Consider the following 23,533-nt stretch of genomic DNA (forward strand, 5'->3'; position numbering starts at 1 on the left):
CAGAGTAGTCGATAGCACTACATACAGTGGACAAGGATACGGTCCGGATATGCATGCATGTATCAGCAGGGGATCGCCTCCGTCCACAAGAATGCTATCGCATCTGACAAGCTTGAGACGGTTGTGCACTACCACCACTAGCTGGAAGGACAAGACTGGAAACCAGCTGTTCGACCGTCATATTCGGGACTTGGTCTGGGTTGTCTTGTCTCTTCCGATTTCGGCTATGATAGCGCAGCTTCTTTGTATGTCAAACTCTATCTGGGCTGGGGTATATGAGAGCAGCTCGAGCAGCTTCCCGTCATCCTTGCCCACAATCGACCTCCCCCGTCGCGCATGCTCTTGACTACGTCCTCCGCTTCAGCCCGAGGGCGCTGTCAGTGCGCAAATCAGCATGAAGTCAAGATGAATCCTTCAAGTTTTTTTGTTGGTTGACGAGTCCGAATATCGTGGCACTACGGGAAGGTACGGAGTATGCGCGGTACAGGTGCGTTTAGTGTGATTGGTTTAAGAGGACCAAGAGCTCGGAACGTCGTGCCTCTCGAAGGTGTTTGCAGTTGTGGGTCCATCAGAGTGAGGCTTTCGCGGCGCTTACGCTCTCTGTGTCTTACCTCCACCAACTCTGTCTACAGTCAAATACAATATCATGCTCTCCGCGTCACCCCGCTCGCGATACCGTGCCAACCCGCGACTTCAGTCCGGACCGAGCCCGTGTTCACCGCCTCGATGATGGCCCGTCAAATTCCCTGCACATTGCTTTCTTATCACACTCGAGAGGCTCCTCGACGGACGAGATGCTGGCAAGTCGACCACAGCCACCCCACGATCACTGTTCAGAATAGATACCCGATGTCGTGTCGCCAGTCCCCGGCCAACCAAGCGCAGAACGGTATCACCCATCTTGGATTGTTAGAGATGGCTGTGATCCGCTTCGCTCGAATGCATCATCGACCGTCCGGCCGAATGATGGAGTGGGCCCGGGCACAGTGCGCGCAGCGCGACATGATTGAAATGGCGCTCTCGACGCTCCCGCCTCACGCACCTTTGACGAGGTCGTCCATCGTCTGGCTCCGGGGGCCCCCAGGCTGGCTTCCTTTCCTTCGTTTCTTCCCTGCTCCTGGTGAGCCCGCTACGCCTCTCGGGCTGGTCTCGGACTCGTGTACTACGGTCTGTCCCCCGTTCGTTCTTTGCGCCCGCAGCGCGGCTTCGTCAACGTTCCGGAGTGCTCGTAGGAAGGACGGTTCAACGGTTGAACCCTCCCGTCGCTCGAGAGCGAAGCCCTTACACTATTCATTCACGTACGGACTCTCTTTATCTTTCTTCTTCACGGACAGTCGGACGGTCGGGCAGTCGCATTCTTCGTTTTACGGGCTTCCCGGTTTCAGACGTTCATTTCCCTAGTTTTGCTTTGATTCTTGCTTTCTGACGACTCTCGACCTCAATGTCCGACACCACTTCCCCTCCTTTGGATATCGGCTCTGCCTCGGAGCCCTCCTCTACAAACCCGCCTGGCTCGGATCCTAATGCCACGAACCCTACGGATCCCAACGCGTCAGCTGCGAATCCCTCCGACCCCAACGCAGGTGCTACAGACCCCAACGCAGGTGCGGCAGACCCAAATGCCGGTGCTACAGACCCAAACGCTGGTGCAAGTGATCCTAACGCTGGAGCTCCGACCGACCCAAACTCGGGAGTGGGAGATGCTGACCCTAACGCGGGTTCGGCGCAGACGACGGGAATTGCGGACTTGCCGGGGTGAGTGGTATCCAGTTAGTACCCCCTCGCTTTTCATTGAGAGGACGCGGTCCCGCAAGTGCTACGCCCAATGCATCGCTCGGTCCTCAACCCTCCGTAACTAGTACTCTCGCTCCCACTGCGAGTGGTATTGCCGGCAACGACAGGAACAATGGCAATGCCGTCGTTGCGTTCGACAGCAAGAAGTACGTACTAGGTTTGTAACTATCGTATCCTATTGTTCAAACAAGTTCCCATAGCGCACAGTACCGCAAAGCCATTATCATCGCATCTGCGGTGAGCGGAGCAGTCGGACTCATCCTCGTCATCGTGGTCATCTTCATGGTCTACCGTCGCCGCAATAGGCGTAACCTGAAAAGCGCGAGGTTCGCGAATGTAGCCGTTCCCCCGCCACTAGCACGCACCGGTAGCGATGCAACCTGGATCGGGACGCGCCTCGAGAACGGGCCCAAAGAGTCTTTCGACGAGGGCAAGCTCGAGGCAGGCAGCCGGACCAGTGACGCAGGTAGCATCGACTCCAATGCCACCCTTGCAGACTTTGCCGCAGCACGCGCGAAGTCAGGCGCATTCAGCACCCCGACACACACTCCTCGCCCGTCTGTGGAAAAGCTCAAGATCTCCAACATGCCTATGGTGCCCGAAGATCCATTTGAGGCTCCCCGTCTCTCTTTGGCGGATAGGCCGCGCCCGTCTCTGGAGCAGATGATCGCCCCAGTACCTCAGGCAGTTGCTGTCCCTCGTCCAAGGCGGAGCGGCGCACCTAACATGCGCATCAACTCAAACAGCTCGTACGCCAGCGACGTCATAGTCGAGCAAGGCTTTGACAACGGCATGCGCTCTCCTGGCTTCCCTGTGGTACCCCTCGTCACTCCCATCGAGCCTCCCGCGAACTGGCGCGCACAGCTGGACGATGAATTCATTCCCCCGCCGCCACGCCGTGAATCCATGGCATCCCTCTCGCGTCAATCTTCTCGTGCATCGTCCAGAAACTCGCGCGACCTCGACACAGAGGTTATCAGCCCAAGCAAGAAGAGCGTCTTCAATGCCATCGCGAAGAAGCGCCGCTCGCGCGGGGACAGCATCGATCCCTTCCGTAAGTCCGCCGCGACCATGATGATCCGCCGCAAGTCGAGCATGGCATCGCGCAAGTCCCGTTCAGAGAGCGTGGGCGCACCTAAGAGCCCGGGAGGTCGTCGTAAGTCTCGCAGCGCCAGCGTCCGTCGCGCTCCGGCAAACCCAATCTTCGACCCAACGCAAGACATGGGCTATTCTGTGCCCGCTCCGCAAGTGCCGCGCACTCCCATCGGCCTTCCACAGACGCCTCGTACGCCCACTGCCGCGCGCCGTTCTCGCGTTGTGAATGGTAGTGAGCCGCGCACCCCGCGTACTTCGAGGGGTCCCTTGCCTTTACCGCCTACCCCGCGCACTTCGAGGGCATTGCCTGTGCCCCCTACCCCGCGTACTTCTGGCATTGAGCAGCAGCCCCGCACCCCCGCCATTGAGCGTCCCCGCACTCCTGGTATGGAACGCCCTCGTACCTCTGGGACCGAACGGCCTCGTACTCCTGGGACCGAACGGCCTCGCACTCCTGGGACCGAACGGCCACGCACCCCGAGTCCCGGCACTGAGCGTCCTCGTACACCCGGTGCAGAGCGCCCTCGTACGCCTGGAGCTCAGCAGCCGCGCACACCTGGCACCGCTCGGGAGCCCCATACACCGCACACGCCTCGCACGCCTGGAGGTCGCGCCCGTCAACCAAGAGCTGCACTTCCACGCACGCCGACGTCGCTTGACGATGCACACTGGGACTCCGTCCCGCTTCCGCCTGCGCCCCCTGTACCCGTCCTGCGCCCCCTGCCGTCAGCGCCGCTCCCAGGCGGCCGGGCTGAGCTCCGTCTGTCACAGCTCTCTCGTGCGCTTTCGGAGGTCTCGAGAGACTCCCCGATCTAGGGGCGGATCGCCGGCCGGCGTCAGGAATTTGTGAGGGTCGCCGTAGACGACGGTGATCTCGTCAATTGTGGGATTGTCCATGTCGTCCTTGTGAGTCGTGACCTTCTGGATGTCGACTCTCGAACGACGATGCGGACGCTGTGTATTTGTTACTTCGCTCGACACTCGTGATGTGTACTTCTGATGTTGGGTGCGCAGATGGTGGTGCAAGCTGCCGGATCCCCATTTCGTTCCGGACTGCGGCAGACTGGGCATTTGTACGAGTTGCGGTGGTGGGATGTATGATTACTTGTAGGTACTACGCATGTATGGCTCTCGAGCTCGCTTTAGGCTGTTGCTATTGTTGCTATCGTCCTCCGAGTCCGCGGATCCGCGATATCCATGGCTTCGCAATGACAATGATGATATGCATGGCCTTTGGTCATGTTCACGTACGTTGGTTGCGCAGTGCTTGAGCTTGCGTGCTTGATATTGCGAGCCCTTCGTGTCGTTCCATGCGGCCTCTCCTGCGATAGGCGCACGTAGTACTGAAAGTGACTTCGCTCACCATATGATTCTATCCATCTCGTTTATCTGCCGAATGCAATACATACTTAATCAATAGAAGTGATCTTCATTGATTCCTGGAGTCCTTCTATGGAATTCTACGGACATGATTGAGATGTAAGGCACCTCGTAAGGTCGTCCCCCGTAAAATGCGGGAAACGACCGAAATAATGCCAACGTACACCATGTATAAGGCAGCGCCCCTCCGGGCAGACCTGGCCGCGAGTGGTGTTGTATGTGTGCGTGGGTCGTTGGGCAGTCTGGGTCTTGTACAGCAGGTGTTTTATTGAGATTCACGGTGCGGCGAGATATATTACAAGGGGGTGGTATAGGAAGCGAACAAGAGAATAGTACGAGTATGTAGTAGGGTATCGTGTTGCAAGCGACGTGAGTGGCGAGAGAAGAGCGGGGGTTGCGTGTAAGCAGAAGGATCAGAGAGCGTGGCGCGCGTAGAGCGGGGGAAGCGTGTCAAGAAAGGAGTGGGGAGAGCGTATGAGAGGAGGAGCGGGAGGAGGGCGAAAACCGGAAGGCGATAGGTCGAGTTACGTACGAGATACGGCAGATGGACTTGTGTCTAGCGAGTGAAGAGATACGCTACTTCTTGAACGTGTCGGGACCCCAGCCGAATACGTTATGGAAGAGGCGTCGGAGGCTGGAGGCGGTGGGGAGTTGGAGGGAGATGTGGGAGAGTGACGGGTATGGTACGTACCGTGACACATCTTGAGGGGTATAAGTGCCATTATCTGGCTAGGCGGTGTTTCTTGGTGGGTTGGGGATCGAGGCGAGGTTGAAGACGAACCTTATAGATGTGTAGAGTGCGTTGAGGGAACGGCCAGTTGGGATCGCCAGGTGGCGGGGGGATTAGCTTGTATTTGTTTTGCGTGACGTGTTTGACGGTGCAATTGAATTTGGTCTGAAATGTCTGAAACGTGCATGGTGTGAGTACAGGGTCGAGTTTGTGAGTAGGGTTACGTACGGTGGTGAGGTGGGACCATTTCAGCGAGGGCCGGCGGTTTTTGGAGTGTGCGGTGATAGCGCCGAGTACCTAGGCGAGATATGTTGAATAGCGTGAGAAGCGAGGGGTAGTGGAAACGGACATTGAGGAAGCGTTTTGTTTTGTTGTGGGGCATCGTGAGGGAGCGAGCTTGTGGGTAGACGTTGAGCAATGGAAGAGGCGCGTCGAGGCGCCAATCGCGCATCTGCGCGGTCACGTGACGTGGTCTTTTTCGTAAAGTTGCGTCATGGGCTTTGGAGGGGTCGTGTCCGTCGTCGTGTTCGTCGTCGTGAGTTGGTATTGAGGTGTCGTGTGTTCGTATATTGCTTCAGCTGTCGTGGGTCAGTGTACGCAGCTGTGGGGGGTTAGTATCTGGCTGTTGTGGTTCAGGTTTTAGTGGCATAGGTAGATTTCACCTGCGGGATCGGTTAGCGGACGATGACTATGTCGGGTGTAGGGCGTGAGGTCGATAGCGGTCTCAGCGCGGTTGTTGCTCGTGATGGCGGGGAGGAATACGTACGAGCGGTTAACGCGGTGGAAGGGATGTTGTGTTGGCGGTGCTGTGGGGAAAGCAGAGGAGACGGTCGCTAGAAGTGACGAGTTCGCAGGTGAGGCGAGGTTTGTAATTCGGAGGGTGCGGTTAGCTAGTTGACGTACGAGGGGTTATGGTTTGATGTACAGGTCGAGACGAAGGAATCGGGGGAATGCGAAGTGTAGGTTGTGATGGACGTGATGGTGTAGGATGTGGGAGAATGGTGGATTATGTTCGGGAAGGTCGGGTTGGGGCCGTAGCACGCTTCGGCGGTCGTAGTGACTCTGTGAGAGTCTGGTTGTGAATGTAGGTCATCGTTCTGTGGTCGGAGGCAACGTTGTGAGGACTGGTATCGGAGGGATAGTCGAAGAGTTCGACGGGGATGTGGATTAGCTGACGGGGAGTATGGGGGGCGTGAGTAGAAGGAGTCTTATGGGTGAGGCGTGGGTTCGGCGTTGTATGCAAGATGCCAGTACGAGAAGCTTGCGAACAAAGGTGAGGGGTGGACGATTTGCGTGCACGATTTGTGAGCGTGATGGAGAGCTGTCGGGCGGGTTAGGCGTGAAGGGTTGAATAGATTTGGAGGCTGTCTTTTGGCGGAGATGCGGGGTATGTGGTCGCGCGGCATTTGCATGTGGAGAATCCGGAGCCGAGGAAGAGCAAGCGCGACAAGATGAAGCGGTGCTGCTCTGGTGGGTGTGAAGTGAGATTGAGAAGGGGCGGTGGGGGAAGGAGCGTACGCAGAACTTAGTCGAGTCGCGCTTTGTGGTTGAGTTCATGGATAAGGCGAGGAAGCCAAAGCTTGTTGGTGGTGCTGTGGTCGTGAAGGCTGGTATAGAGGCCAGATTTGTCGAGGGGGAAAGGGTGCGGGATGGGAAAGGGGGGGAAGGTTGCGACTCTGTGAGTTGCTGCGTCGGTTTCGTGACAGCAAATCTGTGTCTAGTCTCAGTTGGGTGGTCTGGTTGGTGGGATTTACGTACGTATGCACCTGGGTGACGTTGTTCGCGTGCGTCTGCAGTTTGTGGATGATGTCTTTGGGTTGCAGTTTTGACGTCGGCGGGGGGTTGTTAGTGAATACTGTGATGGTGTTCGACGTGTTTGTGTTGTGTTCTGTTGGAGAGTCGGGGACGGCGTCCGGTTGCGGACGCTTGAACGGACGTTTTGAATGTGGTAGGCGGTCGTGTATGTTCGATTTGTGCGTATGGGTACAGGATCGTGTTAGCGTGAATGTACAGAGCGGAGATGTAAAGGCGAGAGTTGACCTCAGTCGAGGCATTGTGGAGAGTGCGTGGTGACGGTTTAGCTGGTCTTCTTGTGGAGGTTGTTGATTTGATTCTGTTCAAGGAGCGAGGGCGGCGAGCTCGGGTTCGAACAGTATATGTTCGATGGTTGGGGACGGGCTGTAGTAGTAGCAGCGGACTACCTCGGGAACGACGGGAGGATCGGGTGATCGCCAGGCTGCGATCTCGTGCTGGTTGGAGACTTTTGATATGTTGAAGCCGAAACAAGTTCATGGTTCGGTGTCAACGGTGTGAAGTTTGGCGAGCGGTTCGAGGAACTATTGGGTGTGAGGGTAATCTGTTTCGCCGTGGCGGTTTTGCGGATAGGGGGCGTTTTTCTGATATTCGTGACAGTTGGTGAGACGTCGCTCGTGAAGGCGTGGAGGAGACTGAGAGGAGTTATCGATGTGGTGGTCGCGTGCGCCTTTGTAGGAAGAGCGAGATTCGGAGGTGTCGGGTCGAGATATTTGAGCAGAGGATGGCGGGTTTGTATATGAGCGCGTGCGCGATTCGGTTGCGGCGGTCGGCTGAGTCTGTCAGGTGCGTTTCGGGTTAGGAAGTCGATGCGATGTCGTTATCCTCGTCCGACGTTAGCTTGTCGTTCCGCGGCGATAAGTTTGAAAGCTCCGTCGTTACAGTGTGTATGTTCGGATGCAGTTCGTAAAGAGTAAGAGAGTCGATTCGGGATGGTGTTAATACCCGTAACAAGTAGCGCAGAGGTAGACGAGAGGCTTACGGTTCGAGTTCATGCGCGGGCGTTGTGTAGATCGCGATGCTTTGTAGTGTAGTTCATGTCGCTTTTGTGGGTGTGGAATGCTTGTTTTGGGTGCGCGTCGTTGTGGTAGCCTGTTGGGTTCTTCTTTCGCGGAGAATATAGACGAGTTGTACGAATGGATATGAGCGGATTGCTGTTAGTAGTCTTTGTTCATTGGCTGCATTCAGTTTCAACGCACCGGTGGAAGCTGGACGAGGTCTTGTTCAATAGTGCGTACGCGGTTTTTCCGATCGATTCACTTCTGGTCTCGGACGTGTATCTGAAAGAGATCTCGTTTGAGGGCGGTGATCTGGGTCAGCGTGGTCGTTAGTTTCGACTCGTACTCGTTTTTTGCTCGTTCATGGTCGGGTGCAATGGTCGTGACATTCGTCCGGGGCGATAGTTCCGATACAGTCGCGGAAAGTTCGTTCGAGTTAATGGAAGGCGGAGTTTGTTGTCGATACGTGTTGTGGTGGTCGTGGCGTACTTGTTGTAGTCCCGCGTTAAGTCGGGCGAGTGTCGCCAAACGAGGGCCGGTTGGGCTTGTGAGGCTTGGGTCACGGTCCCGTCTTGTCTATGGGTTTGTCAGTGAGTGATGGACAGAGCGGTGCGATAGTGTTGATTGGGAAGCGGTTGGCAGAGAGTGTGAACGAACGTAGTTTGGAAAGATTCGGTAGGTGACGTGTTTGTGGTCGAGCATGTTCTTTGGGGTCCGGAATCGGCGGGGTGGTGGGAGGTGTGTACATGTTCACGATCTGGTTTCATGTTCACAATCTGGTTTCTTGTTCAGAACTGGTTTGGGTTTGCAAGTACGGGTTTAGATACGATTCGATGGTACTAGAGCACGTACAGTGATATGTTCCGGACTTCTGTCTAGGCCGATGATCTGTGTCAAGGGTAGAGTTGGAGATGTTGCAGGGCATGTATCGGACGGTACGTGGGACAGGTTGGGCGCACAGATAAGAACGATAATCTGGAGGACGATGTGGGTTTTGCCGTGGGTGGGGTTAACGGAGATGGAGCAAAGAGTGTGTTACGTGGAATGGGTGTTTGGGTTATGAATCGACGGCGATTAGGTAATCGTATACGGGCTTGATTCGGATCGAAAGCGGCAGCTAGGATCTGATATGGGGAGTTATGATGTGTTCAAAGACGACGGTGGGCTCTTCAAGACAGGTGATAGTGCGCGCGAGTGTGATTCAGCAGCCGGACCGTCGGTGTAGTCGTCGTTGTCGGCACTTTTTGAGAGAGTTGTAGAGACGATTGCATGGGTTTCTGGGAAGGGCGAATATGAGGAGATGCTTCAGAGAAGGTTTATAAGCGATACTCACCTGTGATTAACGACGAAATGACCCTAGCTTCGTGCGAATCGCAGATGAGGTTCGAAGTCGATAGTCTAGGGTGAGTACGTCAGTAGGGGAACAGGTCAGGTTTAGTAGCGGGAATAGGGGTTGTGGTGGGTTTACGATAGTGGAAGGTTGAAAGTGTGGGACTATATGGACGTGTGAATGGGGATGGTGCGCTTCAGTTGTTAAGCAAGTGGGGTGACGATCGGAAAGACGTTGCACCTTTGGTCGGGAGTCGTAGCTGGAGTTTGTAGGGTGTCGGTCGAGTAGGTTAGCGTGGGGTTTCGCTGAGGGATTGCGTATGTGGTGGGAGTGAAGGTTGTGGTGTTTCTGAATTGAGAGCGAGTTTTCTATTTTAATAGCTTTTATCAGCTAACGGAAAAGGAGGCGTGGAGCTGATTGTGATGTATGGAATAGCTCATCTATTATGTTTTTCGGGGATGTTGTGGGCACGAAGATTGGTGTCAGGAGGTCAGAAGAGGTCGGTTGCTTCGATCGTGTTGTCGTGAAGAGGAGGTATAGGTTGGGTGTTACGGGGGATTGGGTCGGGGAATCTGATGTCAGTTGGGAAGTTAGTGGCATCATGTAGTCGATGTGTGAGTTTAATGAGTGTGGTACAGAGAGGCTATGGACGTGACAGTTGTGGTTCGAGTACGAGGTGAAGGTTGATGTGCGGTGTTATAAGAGCGTCGTGGAGCGCGGTTGCGTTGAAGGGGCACGATTAGAGGTAAGGGCTGCAGTTGCAGTGTGGTTGTCGATGTATTTATGCGTGGCGAGTGGGTATGTATGGGAGAAAATGAGGTATAAAGTAGGGGTGATATGTGTGGTGGAGCAGGCTTGCGGTCGGGCAGAAGTTCCCACGGGTGCGCACGGACCATGTCAGGGATGGGCTGGTGGCAACCATAGTTTGGTTTGAAGGGCTGGAACCGTCGCATAGTGGAAGGATAGTCGAAGGATAGGTGATAGAGCTCACAAAAAGCGATTTCGGTGGCGGAGATGAGTCGTGATGCTGAGTTTGAGTGCAAAAAAGGATTTGTTTATTTACTAGGGGGATACAAGGAGTGCGTTGCATTGGTGCACGCAAGGTAGTATGGAAGAAGGATTAGGTCATTGAGAGGGTGTCGATGGAGTGCGGGTAAGATGTTAATCAGAGGGTAGATTGGTACAGAGCGTCTTCAGGATAGCCCCACTGCACGGCGAGCATCAACAATGCCTTTCTCCATTGTTGGCCGCATCCGTTACATAATGTGGCACGTCCACAGGGGCCCTGGATCAATGAAAAGTAGTAGTTGGTTTAGTGCGCGTAGAAGGAGGAGGGTTTGGGGTGATGTGAACAACATGGAATGCTTACATGACGCCAGCGGTTCTTCAGGGTTGGACGATTTTGACATCCGGGCTTCGTACAGTATGTATAGCTTGGGACGCGTCCGTAGTTCTGGTAAAGTCGAGGATCGTGAAGTTCGTTAGTTCGGAATGCAGTATACGACGTACGTTCGTCGTTCCGGTGGGTCTCGGAATGCGACAGTACGGCCACTGTTCCATTGCGTAATCGACGTAGTCTGTTACGGCGGAGTGTACTCAGTGTCAGAGGTTAGTGATCATGATCTGCAGGTAATTGAGAAACGTACGTGGGTGGTCGGAATGTATGGTTTCGTATGAGTCTGCGTACAATGGTTGTCGTATATGGTAAGGCAGGGCGTTAGCAGTGGACGCCAGACAGGTAGAAAACGGAGGAAGGTGAGGCACGTACTGGTGGTCGAAGAAGGGGCGTCAGAACGAGCGAGTGTTTGCGGTGTGATCCACTAAGTTAAGGGCGTTGGAATGGGCAGGGCCATGTTTTCAGACGGCAAAAGTAGGAGCAGGTTTAGGTTATTGGAAGACGGTCAGCAAAGGCAGCACGTAGAAAGGAAAAAGATGGAGTACGTTCGAGGAAGAGTCTTGTGGGGTTGACGCGGACGTACACCGTCCGAAAGGATCTACAGGGGCCGTGGATGATGTAACAGAATCGTGATGCGTAGGGAGGTACCAGCCTGTTGATGTGAGCGTGAGGGAAGACTGGGTTTGAAGTGATGGGCGGGATGAGCTGGGAAGGTTCGAACTGGGTCGAAAGGAGGCTGGGTGGGAAAGTTCGAGGTTGTGAGCGGAAGGAAAGGATGAGAGTTAGGAGTTCATACAAAGGTTTGCTTCGGACGCGGGTTTGGGAGAGTTGCAAGAATGAGATCGGGTTGCAGCCGAGAACTGTGTGTCGGACGGAAGGGTGGCATGGGGGTTCGGGCGAAGGGGGGGGTGAATAGGGCTTTGAGGAGGGACGTATGGTGGAGGAGAAGGAGGAACTGGTGAAGGGTATTCGTATCGAAAGGGAGATTGTCCACGAACGGAAGGGTAGTTGCGAAAAGGAAGGTACGGGTTGTGCGTCGGAGAGACGTCGTGGGCGTAGGGAACGTAGAGTTGGCTTTGATGTTCGGAGTCAGGGGACGAGAGAGGGTGGTTTTGTGTGAAGTTTGGAGTAATTGCGGGAAGGCGGTCATGAGCATTGGGTTGAAGGTCGTGCGTCGTGGAGTTCGTTCCAAGCGGGTAGAGAGCTGGAAGAGTGGTCGTGCTTGGTGCGGCGGTGTCGTTGCAACGGAAATGAGCAGTGGATGAGTTGATTTGCTGACCGGTATAGCAGGTTGGTAGGATCGGGGGCAGTGGGCGGCGAGGAGTGTGAGCGGGAGTAGTTTGAAGATCCTCAGGTTGGGGATCGGTAGTGGTTGGTGTAGGTCGGAGTGACCATGTACGAGCGGATGGAGCTAAAAGAGAACGGGTTGTAGTAGAGATATACGGCAAGGTAGCGTTGTGTTGTGTAGGGGGCAAGTTAGCGTGAGTCCGGATGTAAGATCCGGTCTGGTGGCAAAAGCGAGGTAGATTAGTGATGTGTTATATGGATGAATATAGACCTACGCTTGGGAGGCAAGCTTTGGGAGGAGGGAGACGGCTGTCGGAGGAGACGTTGCCTGGGTTCGACGGGATAAGGTGGGTCGACGATCGGATGAAGGGTTCGTTGATCGAAGCGGAAGGAGGACCAATGTTGCAGGGGTAGCCATTGAGTACGCAGTATCGGCATCGTATGCCGTCGATAGGGTTGCACTGTATGATGTTGGGTTCAATAGGTGAACGTGCAGAATGGTATGGACGTTACCTGTATTCCGCGTGCAGAGCAGAACGAGCACGGTTTGGGGTCTGCAGACCATCGAGAGAGGAGTCGATTCGAAGGGGCATGCGATGAGGACAAAGGACTGGCGATCTGCATGTGAGGTGGAAGGTGTAGTGTGTGAGCGAATGAGTACGGGGTTAGAGACGGATTGGCTGCTAGGGTAAGGTGAGTTAATGGGAAGAGACTTACAATAGGCGAAAGGGATCTTCTGGTTGTTTCGGGATTGCAGGCCATGTTGAGATCGGTTTGACGGACGAGTCTGGAGGTGTATGTAGTTGCTGGCGGAGGTGGGAGGCGGGAGAACGCAGTTACGAGGTTAGTATGGTGATGGAAGGGGTGGGATGTCGTATCGGTGTTGATTGCAGTGGAATGCGTGTGAGGCGGTAAGATGGGGGGGCGTTCGTGAGTTGTTTCATGTTTAAGACAGACGACGGGGATGGAGTAAATATGGTGGAGGCTGAGGGGATGCGAGGGAAGTGGCCGAGATCGTTGGACGCACGATAGAGTTTAGGACGCGCGGCTACGCGAACGGGGGGAAGCCCGGCAATGTGGTACGGCAAGCGGGGGGATGCCCGGCGTTGTGGTACGGCAAGCGGGGGGAAGCCTGGAACCGACAATTTGGAAGCGCCTGTGGGGCATGTGTCAATTTTGGTTGAGGGCGGGAGGTGGGACGGGGAGTATTTTAGGAGCGAAGGCAGACAGGGCGGTTGCAATCTGTAGTGACTGGGAAGCCTGTTGTCGTACGGCGAGGTTTGGTAGAAGCAAGACGGGAGCTGAGGGGGCGTGTTTTGAAGTGTTAGAGCGGAGGTGGGTACAGTCGGATGTTTGTATTTCCGGAGTTACATTTACATACGTTTTCGTGAATGCAGACATCATGTGGAATGGGACTTGTACATATACATATGTAGCAGGGAATACGAGAGAAATAACAGGTTAGTAGACTGTATGAAGCAGAAGGGAGGCGTGGGTCGTGTTGTGCGATGTCGCCGAGGAAGACGTCGAGAGGTGCTGGGTAAGAGAGAAAGGGAAGGCATGTGAGATAGCGGTCTTATCGGGAAGTAAAGAGAAATTCGGTTCGGAAGGTACGAGTCACTGACGAACAATACGGATTCGGCCGCCTAAGAACGATCGGGTAGGCGTTGAGAGGGAGAACGGGAAGTAGTGAGTAGAGGGTCGCCGTAGAGCACGAGTGGTTGCGGACTCACCTGACAAGCGGAGCGTTTGGTTTACGTTGGGCACCCAACCGCGTGCGGTGTCGCGGATGGGTAGGTGTGTTTTAGGGTCGTCGAACTTCATGCGAAAGTCGACGACGAGGGCGCGAAGCTCTCCGAAGAAGAGATAGTCCCATACGTCGAGTTTCCTGCGCAACTCGTCACCGTAGAAGGTGAAGAGGCGCTTCTCGTACTTCTCCCGCGCAGCGATGTCGGTAGGGTGATGTAGATCGGCTTTTAGGGCGCCCTGTCTGTGGAGGGTGGCGGAATGGAACCCGCATACGCATGCAGTCGGGGTAATGAAATTCATGAGATGGGTAGACCAGAAGAAGCGAATAGGGGTGATGGGGTTGTTGGATGGGCTTCGGATGACGTCGACGCGGCGGCCGGTAGGCGTATAGAACGTCTGAACTTCTTGTAGACCGCGGAAGTGGGGGCCGTGGTCGTTCGGGGGAGGATCGTCGTCCGAGTCAGGGTTGACCTTGTCTTCGTCGGCGTTGTCGTCACTATGGGGGGACATGGAACGGTCGTCATGGTTTGCGAACGAAACGGGTTCTCCAAGCGAAAGGGACAGAGGGACGGGGTTAGGCGAAGTACTCGGCCCTGGTTGCTTCGGGTCAGTTGTAGGGAGTAGAGGAGAGAAGTTCAGGCCGGAAGGATCCGTGATAGCTCGGATAAAATCGCCCCAATTGGCGTTGGCAACGTATACGTCCAGGTCTCGCGGTTCCCAGTGGGGATCCAACATGAAGAATTGCAAGGCAGCGGATCCAGATATGATTGCTGCGTTGTCCTTCAGAGCTTTATTGAAAAGCGTGATGTCTGCGCCAACGAACGGTCTGACGACAGACTTATAGCGAGAGGCGCAGATGCTGGAGACGACCGTGAAGAACGCTTGGCTTGTCTGGCGCCACACTCCCAGGGTCTGCCAGTCGGATATTTGGATTATCCGGACGATGACGTCGATGGGGAATCTGCGATCGGAGTGATTAGTGCAGGCTTCAAAGTGACGGTAAGGAACGTGGTCACGTTCTGAACGTGTGTTTGTTGGTTGGGGATTCTGACGACTCGGTTTGTTCAGCTGATTCGGTGGGCGAGGGCGAGGTAGGGGGGTCGGCGGGACGCGGCAGTGTGTGGCGTTCGTGTCGATCTAGGGTATTTGGTATGGATGAGGTTGCGGCGATGTGGTCGGTGACGGTCGCGGCGAGGCGGGGAAAGCTTTGAACTTCGTCGACGTCCAGTTCTTCGTACATGATGAGAGAGCGAACGGAGACAGGTTAAGTAAAGCGAGGTATATATGTGTATTCTGATGGATAGTAAGTTTACGAGAGGGCGTTACATGGTATGGTGCGTGTTTGCGAGTAGTCCAGTATTGCGGTAAGTATTGAGAGGAGAGGTGCGTGCGAGTGCGAATGAAACGTGCGGTGGGTGGAAGAATGGAGAGCGTGTGATACAAAGTGACGGGCGGGTTCTGAGGAGAGGGTACAATCGGATGCCGTCCTGAGTTGCGGCAGTTGTGAATCTAGCGGGTTCTAGCGAGTTGAGTACGGTCTTGTGGCCGAGTAATGTTATTGAGGATCGTCAGGTATGTTGTGCGATGGTTCCGTTGGTTGGAGCGAATAAGAACGTGAACGAATCTGAGAACCGTTATGGGTTCTGCGACGTGTAGAGATCGAGCTCGCAATGGATGGAGCGGTGTGGGGGTAGGGTGGGCATGGAGAAGCTCGGGAAGGGTCTCGTCTTGAGTAAGGAGAAGGCGGATGCTGTTGTGACTTGGAACGGGGTGTAAAACGTGAATCTGGTCTGGTTAGAGGTGGAGGAGCACGTACCGGGGTAGTGAAGGACGGTGAGTACGAGTATGTATGAATCAAATTTTGGGTCCGACAGAAGTAGACCTGTGGTTGGGAGGGTTGAATGCAAAAGTGAATTGCAGTGTTTTAGAACAAGTGTTGAATGCGAGTCTGGTGGTGTACATGTTAGGAAGAGATGTCCTGTGACGAACCGGAATGGGTTAGTACAGAGGGAAGACGCATTCGCGTGGAGGAACGAATGAAGCTTAAACCTAAGGTCCCGAGGAGAACCTCTGGGTTCTAGTTGGGGTTCTGTCCGAGTGACTCGGTTATGCAGAGTTCAAGCAGAATATTCGGTGGAAGGGAGGATTGATGGGCCAGATTGTATAGAGGTATTTATCTGATTTCGGTATAGTTTGTACGGCGGAGAAAGGGATGTCTGCTGAGACCGCTGGGTCGGGTTTCAGGGCGTCCAGGTTTCGGGGTGGAGAATCGTTGGGCGAACTGCGTGGGTTCAGGTTAGTGAATGTATAGGATCAGGTGGAGAGCAAAACACGTGGCGGAGGTTAGGTATGCGTTTGACATACTGCGTGGTGTATGTGACGTTGAGTGCGTGTAGGCAGGTGTTGGTTAATGCCATCGGACTTGATACTAGGTATGAAGTGAGGCAGGTTCGTTGAGGACAGAGGTTTCATGGAGAAGGTGTACATAGTCGTGGAGTATGGCATCAAGTGTCAAGTCAATGTTGACGGCGAGATAGGATTGAAAACGTAGCTAAGCAAGTCTGTGGTGGAGTTCCTGATGGGGAGCGATTGGTGCGTGATATAGTAAATAGGTACACATTCAAGGCGCCAATGTTGGAGAGTACGTGGACAGCGAACATATTATGGTATCTGTAGGATAGATTGGATGGACTCATTACAGAGATGTAGACTGGATTTCAGGGCGACAGACGTACGTTTGAAGATGATCTGAACTCCAGGCGTCGGACTTGCCAGGATGTCTATCATGTTTGTATCGAGGAACGCCAACCTAGTCTGGCCTGATTTTGATGTCCTTCCGGTAGAGGTAGATGCGTGCTCGACGGACGGAAGTGGTGGCAAGTGTTCGCGTAACAGTGGGGAGGGGCAACGCCTGCGGGCTCTTAGTTGTTTGCGTATATTTGTTCCTGACCGAGCGCTCCCAGAAATGTGGTACTCAGAATCGACGAAGTCTGTAGGAGTGCGGAGTCGGCGCGACAATACTGAACAAGGTCTGTTTGATTTATGGTCACCTGGGCTATGTTTTGGTCAATTGATTTTGAGGTAAGGTGCCGGAGAACGACGAGACCGGTGCCATTTGGACTCTGTCTGCGTTTTGGGTCGGAATACATCATAGGTGACCTTCTGAACCGGCGGTCTGGTTTATTCGCGTCTGTCGGGCAGATGTACAATGCGACCATGTGATCGCATCTTAGACGCTGGACTCTTCTGACTCTTGCAGTGCAACCACTACAGTCGCTCTTCGGAACTGCTCGCTCCAGCTGTTTGCTCCTCCTGCGTCCATACTCATGTTGCTTACGCCCTGCAGAGCCTCGTCCGAAGAATGCTGCTCATGTCGTGAACAGCACCATCATACATAGATGTTAGGAGGAACGACAGGTACAATCTGTTCATGGAACGGGAGGTCGTGCCCGAGGGGATCGCTGTCGTCGACTACATTGTCGTCATCAACTACGTTCCAGTATGTATTGTCGTTGACCTCGTCGCTCTTTGTGCTTGCCTCATGGACTGCGTGCTTGGATTCCGGAGAGCACGATGCTGAATGAGGTACGTCAGTGACTACCTGTCGAATGATGGACCTCATAGGCGCCCTTCCCTGCCGCAGACACATGGTAGCATCTACATATGCCACGCCGTCTTGCATCATCGACACTTGCCAAGTCCGTCCGCGTTCTCTCTCGAGATCGTAGTTCATCCCCTGGAGCAACAAGTCAGTACAAACAAGGAATCCCACTTTATTACGGCGACACCCTACGCTTTCCAACAAGGCCCCGTCAACATCCTGACTTCCAACAATGGCACTTCGAGTCCGTCATCAGTGACTGTACCGTCGTCAGTGACTGTCAGTCCGCGGAACTAGGGCGAATAATCCTGTTCCGGTGAATGCGGCGTTCGGAGCTTAGCCTCGCAGCGCCTGTCCAATACTACTCACATCTCTGTACGAGCAACGGACTGAACAGTTCACGTTCGCTTGCTGTTTACTCCTCCCGACTGCGCGATCTTCCCATGCTGACTCCAATGCGTACTGTCGATCATGTCCCATCATCGACGACGATCCCGTTGACTCGATCATGACGACACTCTACGAAACGGTCGTGAAACGCAGGGAGAACATAGATAACGTATGGAACGAGCATCCAGACTGGCGCCGGCGCAACCGCTATGCGTGGGTGCTCCTCGCGATCGCCAGTCGGAGCCGTGTTGTCGAGGGCGAGAGGCCGACAAGCAGTTTTGGAGTTTGACGACAACGACGGAGGCGGTCGAGTCTGTGATGAAACATGGGTAGAAGATCGTGACAACTGGTCCCAAGCTTGCGAGGGGTCCGGATAACGATGATACGCTCAAGGTGTCTCTTGAAGACGAGTCCCCATTACGAATGCCGCCCTCCATCATCCAGAACAGACAGTCGAGGGACGAGGCCATCAGAGAGAATTGTCGTCTGTCGCTCACAACGAGTACAACGACGTGAAGGGTACGTCGATCAGATTCAATCGCAATAACGACTCGCTGCAAGTACTTGCTACGGAGGAGGGCGAGGAGCATCCAGAAAAGGACGAACGACAACAAGGCGCGCACTTCGGCCACACGATGTCGACGGCGACGCCGAACACGACGAATACAAAGCCAATGATTCGCGCAGTAGTGACTTATAACTATACAAATGTTTGCTATCCAATCCATGTCCCCTGCCGACTACAACCCGTGTTGTACTGGCTCTATTTCCTCCTTGCACAGCGCTCGACAATCTGGGGCGTACGCTCGTAACTCTCGTAATTGCTTCCCGAACTGCCAGTGGTTCCGTCGATTGGAATCGACGACTGAGATTGAAGCGGTCTTGCGGACGATTACGAGCGGTCTCGAGACCGCGTCAGATCGGCAAGCCCATTAACCACGACTGGTTCCCGCTTTTGCTCACGACGCGATAGACGCTCGTGAAGAATGTCAGGCTGCCTCTCATTATCTGACAATTACGAATCCGGGGTTCAATCCCCTTGTGTTGTGCTACAGGAACACCATCGACGAAGTCATAAGTTCGTCGTCGTCGTGAGTAGAGGGCAGTACGGTCAATGAAAGGCAGCAGTCGCGGTCGACGATAGGGACTAGAATGTCGACTTGTACCGCTTCGTGGTTAGCACAGCGGGGGTTATTCGAACAGAGCACTCACGACCCGGACATGAATGCAATCTGACATATGAGGTTCAAAGCAGTCTGCTTATACTGAGTTTCCTATAGTACAAGATTCCCAAACAACAATTTCGTTCTCGAATGAGTCACTATCGTACAATATCGACGATTCATTGGGTTCGTTCTTATCTTATATCAGTTTGTGTAAAACGGCAGGGACACAAAAATAGTGTTCGTATGGTTGTGCTATATAATGAGTTGAGATAAGGCACGTCAAAACCGGCAAAGTAAACTCACCTGAAGAGACTGAAAAGATATCATCATCTGCCGGTCTTTGGGCGACGGCTACGAGCGGCGGTCGTAACACCGGCGATAGTTGTATTGTTCGTAGAACCAACGTCTACTCGCGCTCGGGAGTTGCATTGGAACGTACCAGACTCTTGACGTGGCCTGATACGCCGATCAGAGACCGAAGTAGGAGATGAGCCTCTAGTAGTCTCGGTCCCACTGGAAGCGACGTCATCGTCCAGCTCAATTTCTGACGGTCTGGCCGGGCGGTCGAACGGGTTTTCAACGTTGCGTTCAACGGACTCTGTTATTAGAGAGGGACTCGGCACCACGGGAGCAGTTATGACGGACGCCTGGGCCGAGCAGCTCTCATCTTGACTACTGTTTGAGGCCGCCGAAGTCCCGCGGTCGCCATCACCAGTTTGTTGAGCAGGCGCACGGAGTGGCATGGGGGGCGGAGCAGTAGTACGGACAGGTGGTACGGGAGGAGCAGTGGTAGGAACAGGCGGTGCAGGAGGAGCAGGGGTAGAGACAGGTGGTGCAGGAGGAGCAGGGATAGGGACAGGCGGTGCGGGAGGAGCAGGGGTAGGGACAGGCGGTGCGGGAGGTGCACCAGGGTCGACCGCGGCTAATATTTATTGATCAGAGTTCAGCGTCCAAGTCTATAAGATGAACGAGGACTAATTTGCTTACCAAGAGGTGCACCAGAGACCGTAAAATCTCCGTTGTCGAAAGGCAAATCGTCCGGCGGGGGAGGAGGCGCAATGGGATACGCCTCGCGGTTCGCGCGGCGAACACGGATGATGTCAGACATCATGTAGATCGGACTCCAGGTTCGATCGTTTTCTGTGTAATGAACTGTGAACACAAGACCGACAACATCACCGTATTCAAGCTTGTTGGGCGTGCATTCTTCGATAGGTCGGACTACGCCGCCTTCAATCGCACGTACTCGTGGCTTTCTCGGATTAGCCTGGTATCCCCTCGTTCGTGCATGGGCAGCCTTCACCCACGGATGGAGACCGTCCGGTGCGACAGACTGCGGCCCGCGACCTTGAAACGGGAAGAACATGGGAACCCGAATGAAGAATCGGGGGTGCATGGTAGATCCGTTTTGCCATTCGAGACGAGCTTTCCTGGAAGGGTTGAAACCGGGCACGTTGACCACATGCTGTTCAAGCATCTAACAGCTGGTTAGTGTCCTCTACAACGAAATAAACACGACCGGCAACGACTGACTTGTTGCAGCTCCCACATTTCAGTGTCGTCATATGTCTCGATTGCATAAGAGTAGGCTGCTTTGTAGCCTGCGAACCGACTCCTATAACATTAAGCATGAGCAACTACGCCAATTTACTGATAAGATCAAAAATGTACACTCGATTCTCATCCAGTCCGATAGGCACTTCGTTGTCCCTCCAGACGAAATTGCCGGTTTCATAAGGATCAGATTCCGAAAATACGCCCGCAAAAGTCATGATAGCGGGTGTGTCAGTGGCGACGCGATAAAACTGTCGAAGATTAGCTAACAACACCAGACTAACAACGCAATCACGTACCACCCACTCGTTCGACCGGACGGTCGAGCGTCGCAACTCTATGTCTGGATACAATGTTGACAGAGACTGAACAGCCTCGACGAATGGAATCTGATCTGGCATGTAGCGGTGGGTTTTCCAGTAACGAAGAGCGCCGAGCGTTTCGCTATCCATGGTGCGATTAGTACGGACCTAGTCTGGCGGAGATGGGCATGGATATGAAACGGTTGGCTCACGTTTTTATACGAAATGAACGATTGACGTTACGTCACATCGTACAAAGACTGCAAACGGACGGGACGGGGAGGGAATATCGCATACTACTAAGGAGGCTGAGGTTATCAACTTGTCTCAAGAACTATATCCATCGTGGTAAGAATCATCGGATACTGTTCCAGCGTTTCCGATACAGAACAAGCAGATTGGGACCCACGGTGAGCTACCTGAAGCTGTGTAAAAGCATGGCGACCCGACATAGTGGATGGGAACAGAGCTACCTGAAGCTGTGTAAAAGCATCGCCAGCCGACATAGTGGATGGGAACAGTTTGGGGGACGTAACGCGAGTCCATAAGAGGAGCAGCGATTCACATGACGATGCTTGTGACCTGGTTCGGAACTTGTTATGACAGGCGGAATCCGAACAGGCGGGCGAACGACATCTGTAAGATAGAAGCTTCCGCGATAACGTCAGGTGGCATCAACAAACACTATCTCTGTCGCGATTGTATGCGGATAACGCGTCCCAGAAACCTGTAATATATTTCGCGGAGTCAATAGGCGTGAGGCGCAGCTGAACATGAGCAGTCGTGTATGTCTTCCATTCAGCTCACTTGAGATGCATTACGTTGTAGCAGCATTCTCCCCAGGATGAGTACACCCAACGCCTTTTAGCTTCGCATGTCCTCCTCCAATGGTGTCGGGTATAAGATAAGTGTCAGCAAGCGCGGTAAGACACTCACAGAGGCCAGATGCGTACTAGGAACAATTCGAAAGACAACACGGGTGGCCGACAACTGACGACCCGCCGCCAGACAAAGGTTCGCGCTTCCACGACTATGTCCGTACTGTAATTGAAGTCGTCTCTTTCGTCAGGTCGGACCACCCATGTACTCGCAGCCATGGTATGGAAGTACGAAAGGGTTGCAGTACTGGCGGCACCAGCTTGTCGTAGAGGTATGTAATGAGCCACAAGTGATAATGCTGAACAGAATGGACATCAACTCACCATAACATGCAGCATTGCGGAAAGAAACAGGTCTCAGGCTTGTTGTACGCAACCAACATCGACCGACCACGCCTCGTCAAGTTCCCGGTCTGGACAGATCCTGACAATCCCCCGGACGCGAGTGGATGGGTAGGGGACGTCGACCTGAAGCACTGGTTCCCCCACGGTACGAAGTACGTGAGAGTCGATAACTTGCCGGGAACCAGGCGCGCTTTGAAGAATCGGTTTACGGTGGTGGTCTCGAAGCTGCCGGGACGTGCGCCACGTAACAACTGCGTACTGGAAAGCTTTGCCAGACTGGTACGCGGAAACGTGTTGGTGTTACGCCACAGTTACCGCTTGCCGGAGCTCGTTACCAACATTCATTCGTCGGAACGCCAGTTTGTGGACTTGATTGTCGACCAGTAAGCTTTCGTGGTATCGATCTTGGAAATCATTGGTATACTGACTCATATATTTGACAGGGTGTTGGGAGCGTCTCCCATGCGGCGTTTGGCGTCCAGCAGATAAAGCACCGATTTCTGCAGTCGAACAGATCTATCAGAACGAGTAGGAGAAGTCTCATGTCGTTGTATTGTACACGTACCCGAAGCTGGTTGGTCTTCTATGTCAAGATCACATCATTTCGTTCTACAGCGAAGGTCGTTCGCTAGTAGAGTGGACTATTGGCTGTTTGTCGAAAGTCAGGAGACGTGTCTCGTGTACGAATGTACTATAGTAGTGTACAACAGACTGTACACGTGGGACATGGAGTCTTCCTACCAGTTATCTTTAGTACATTATGGCGATATCGCGCTTCTGTCTTCGAACCTCTTCTGTTAATGCGGCGTTATCGACAGGGCAGAAGTCGGCGTGTGCGGCAGATGAACGAGGTTAAGATCTTCTGCGATACGTGTGCAGAAGGGGTCGTTGCCGCTGGTTGCTGTCTACGGCGTCTACGGCGTTTACGCGTGCGGAACTCTTGACAGGCGTCTTTTACAGCCACTTCTGACTGCACAATTATCTACTCTGTTACGAAGTTCTATTGTCTTCTTCCAGTGTTCAGCTAGTGAAAACTTGAACCAACGGTCTCGACGTTGTACTTCGACGTTCGCGCTATCGAACGTAGCTTAGCGGCCGTAAACTTTACTAGTTCAGAATGCGGACCAAGTTCAGTACGTCGTCTTCTAGTCGTCTGACTGTCTTTGAAAGAACGATCGTCGTAAGAAGGATTAGGCTGTCACGACAGTCAGCTGTTCCTTGCACGTCGGGGGTAAAGAGTCTGTTTGGTGACCAACTTGCCGTCACAGTTGACTGGGTCTAGTCCAAGTTCTCTACCCGATTGGTCTCGATACGCAGAGCCCGTCGCAACTGTGTGGTATATAAAAGTCGGGTAAGGTTCGGCTCAAGATGGCGACCCTCTCCTGGACCACTACTGACTTCAATATCAGGCTACGAGTACGTCTTTAAACACGAACACAATGAACTCCGATCCAGGTACTGTAGAGTTAGGTTGTTTGGTGCAAAAACGAGGTGAGCAATCTCGTTACAATCCAGCCGGCGAACCTGACGTACTAATATTGGATCGCAGATGGGTATGTGGAGTCTGTCTACCTCATCATAGACCTACGGCTGATACGAATCAGTCGGCTGCAACGATTCTCGATCGATAAGGTACGATGAGTTCATATTGTATTCACTATCTTAGTCGTTATCCTGACGCGGGTCCTAAGCTGCACGACTTCTTGCACAGGGTAGGCGGACTACT

General features: G+C 53.7%; 5 protein-coding genes across 5 annotated transcripts; 2 read left to right on the forward strand and 3 right to left on the reverse strand.

Annotated features, from left to right (window-relative positions):
* Positions 1-1,806: 1,806 nt before the first annotated feature.
* On the forward strand, positions 1,807-3,790 carry L226DRAFT_363285 (uncharacterized protein). The gene is made up of 2 exons (XM_067674242.1): positions 1,807-1,940; positions 1,995-3,790. The coding sequence occupies exon 2, from the start codon at positions 2,077-2,079 to the stop codon at positions 3,703-3,705; it is 1,629 nt and encodes a 542-aa protein (XP_067537821.1). The 5' UTR covers positions 1,807-1,940; positions 1,995-2,076; the 3' UTR covers positions 3,706-3,790.
* A 1,055-nt stretch (positions 3,791-4,845) lies between these two features.
* On the reverse strand, positions 4,846-5,381 carry L226DRAFT_569440 (uncharacterized protein; the record flags this gene model as incomplete). The annotated part of the gene is made up of 5 exons (XM_067684301.1): positions 4,846-4,903; positions 4,961-4,998; positions 5,051-5,173; positions 5,228-5,296; positions 5,349-5,381. 5 exons carry the CDS (start codon positions 5,379-5,381, stop codon positions 4,846-4,848), a joined length of 321 nt encoding a protein of 106 aa, XP_067537822.1.
* An 8,058-nt stretch (positions 5,382-13,439) lies between these two features.
* On the reverse strand, positions 13,440-14,811 carry L226DRAFT_569441 (uncharacterized protein; the record flags this gene model as incomplete). Its single annotated transcript, XM_067684302.1, has 2 exons — positions 13,440-14,532; positions 14,588-14,811. The coding sequence occupies 2 exons, from the start codon at positions 14,809-14,811 to the stop codon at positions 13,440-13,442; spliced, it is 1,317 nt and encodes a 438-aa protein (XP_067537823.1).
* A 4,860-nt stretch (positions 14,812-19,671) lies between these two features.
* Positions 19,672-20,734, reverse strand: L226DRAFT_459733 (uncharacterized protein; the record flags this gene model as incomplete). Its single annotated transcript, XM_067675540.1, has 4 exons — positions 19,672-20,205; positions 20,262-20,340; positions 20,400-20,533; positions 20,582-20,734. The coding sequence occupies 4 exons, from the start codon at positions 20,732-20,734 to the stop codon at positions 19,672-19,674; spliced, it is 900 nt and encodes a 299-aa protein (XP_067537824.1).
* A 931-nt stretch (positions 20,735-21,665) lies between these two features.
* Positions 21,666-22,194, forward strand: L226DRAFT_521839 (uncharacterized protein; the record flags this gene model as incomplete). The annotated part of the gene is made up of 2 exons (XM_067678721.1): positions 21,666-21,734; positions 21,799-22,194. 2 exons carry the CDS (start codon positions 21,666-21,668, stop codon positions 22,192-22,194), a joined length of 465 nt encoding a protein of 154 aa, XP_067537825.1.
* Positions 22,195-23,533: the final 1,339 nt, after the last annotated feature.

Source organism: Lentinus tigrinus (genome assembly GCF_003813185.1).
Source record: "Lentinus tigrinus ALCF2SS1-7 unplaced genomic scaffold L226scaffold_7, whole genome shotgun sequence".
Classification (NCBI taxonomy): Eukaryota; Fungi; Basidiomycota; class Agaricomycetes; order Polyporales; family Polyporaceae; genus Lentinus; species Lentinus tigrinus.

Bases quoted from the DNA above. Each gene is read 5' to 3' on its own strand.
- L226DRAFT_363285 (XM_067674242.1), top strand. From the start codon at position 2,077: ATGGTCTACCGTCGCCGCAATAGGCGTAACCTGAAAAGCGCGAGGTTC.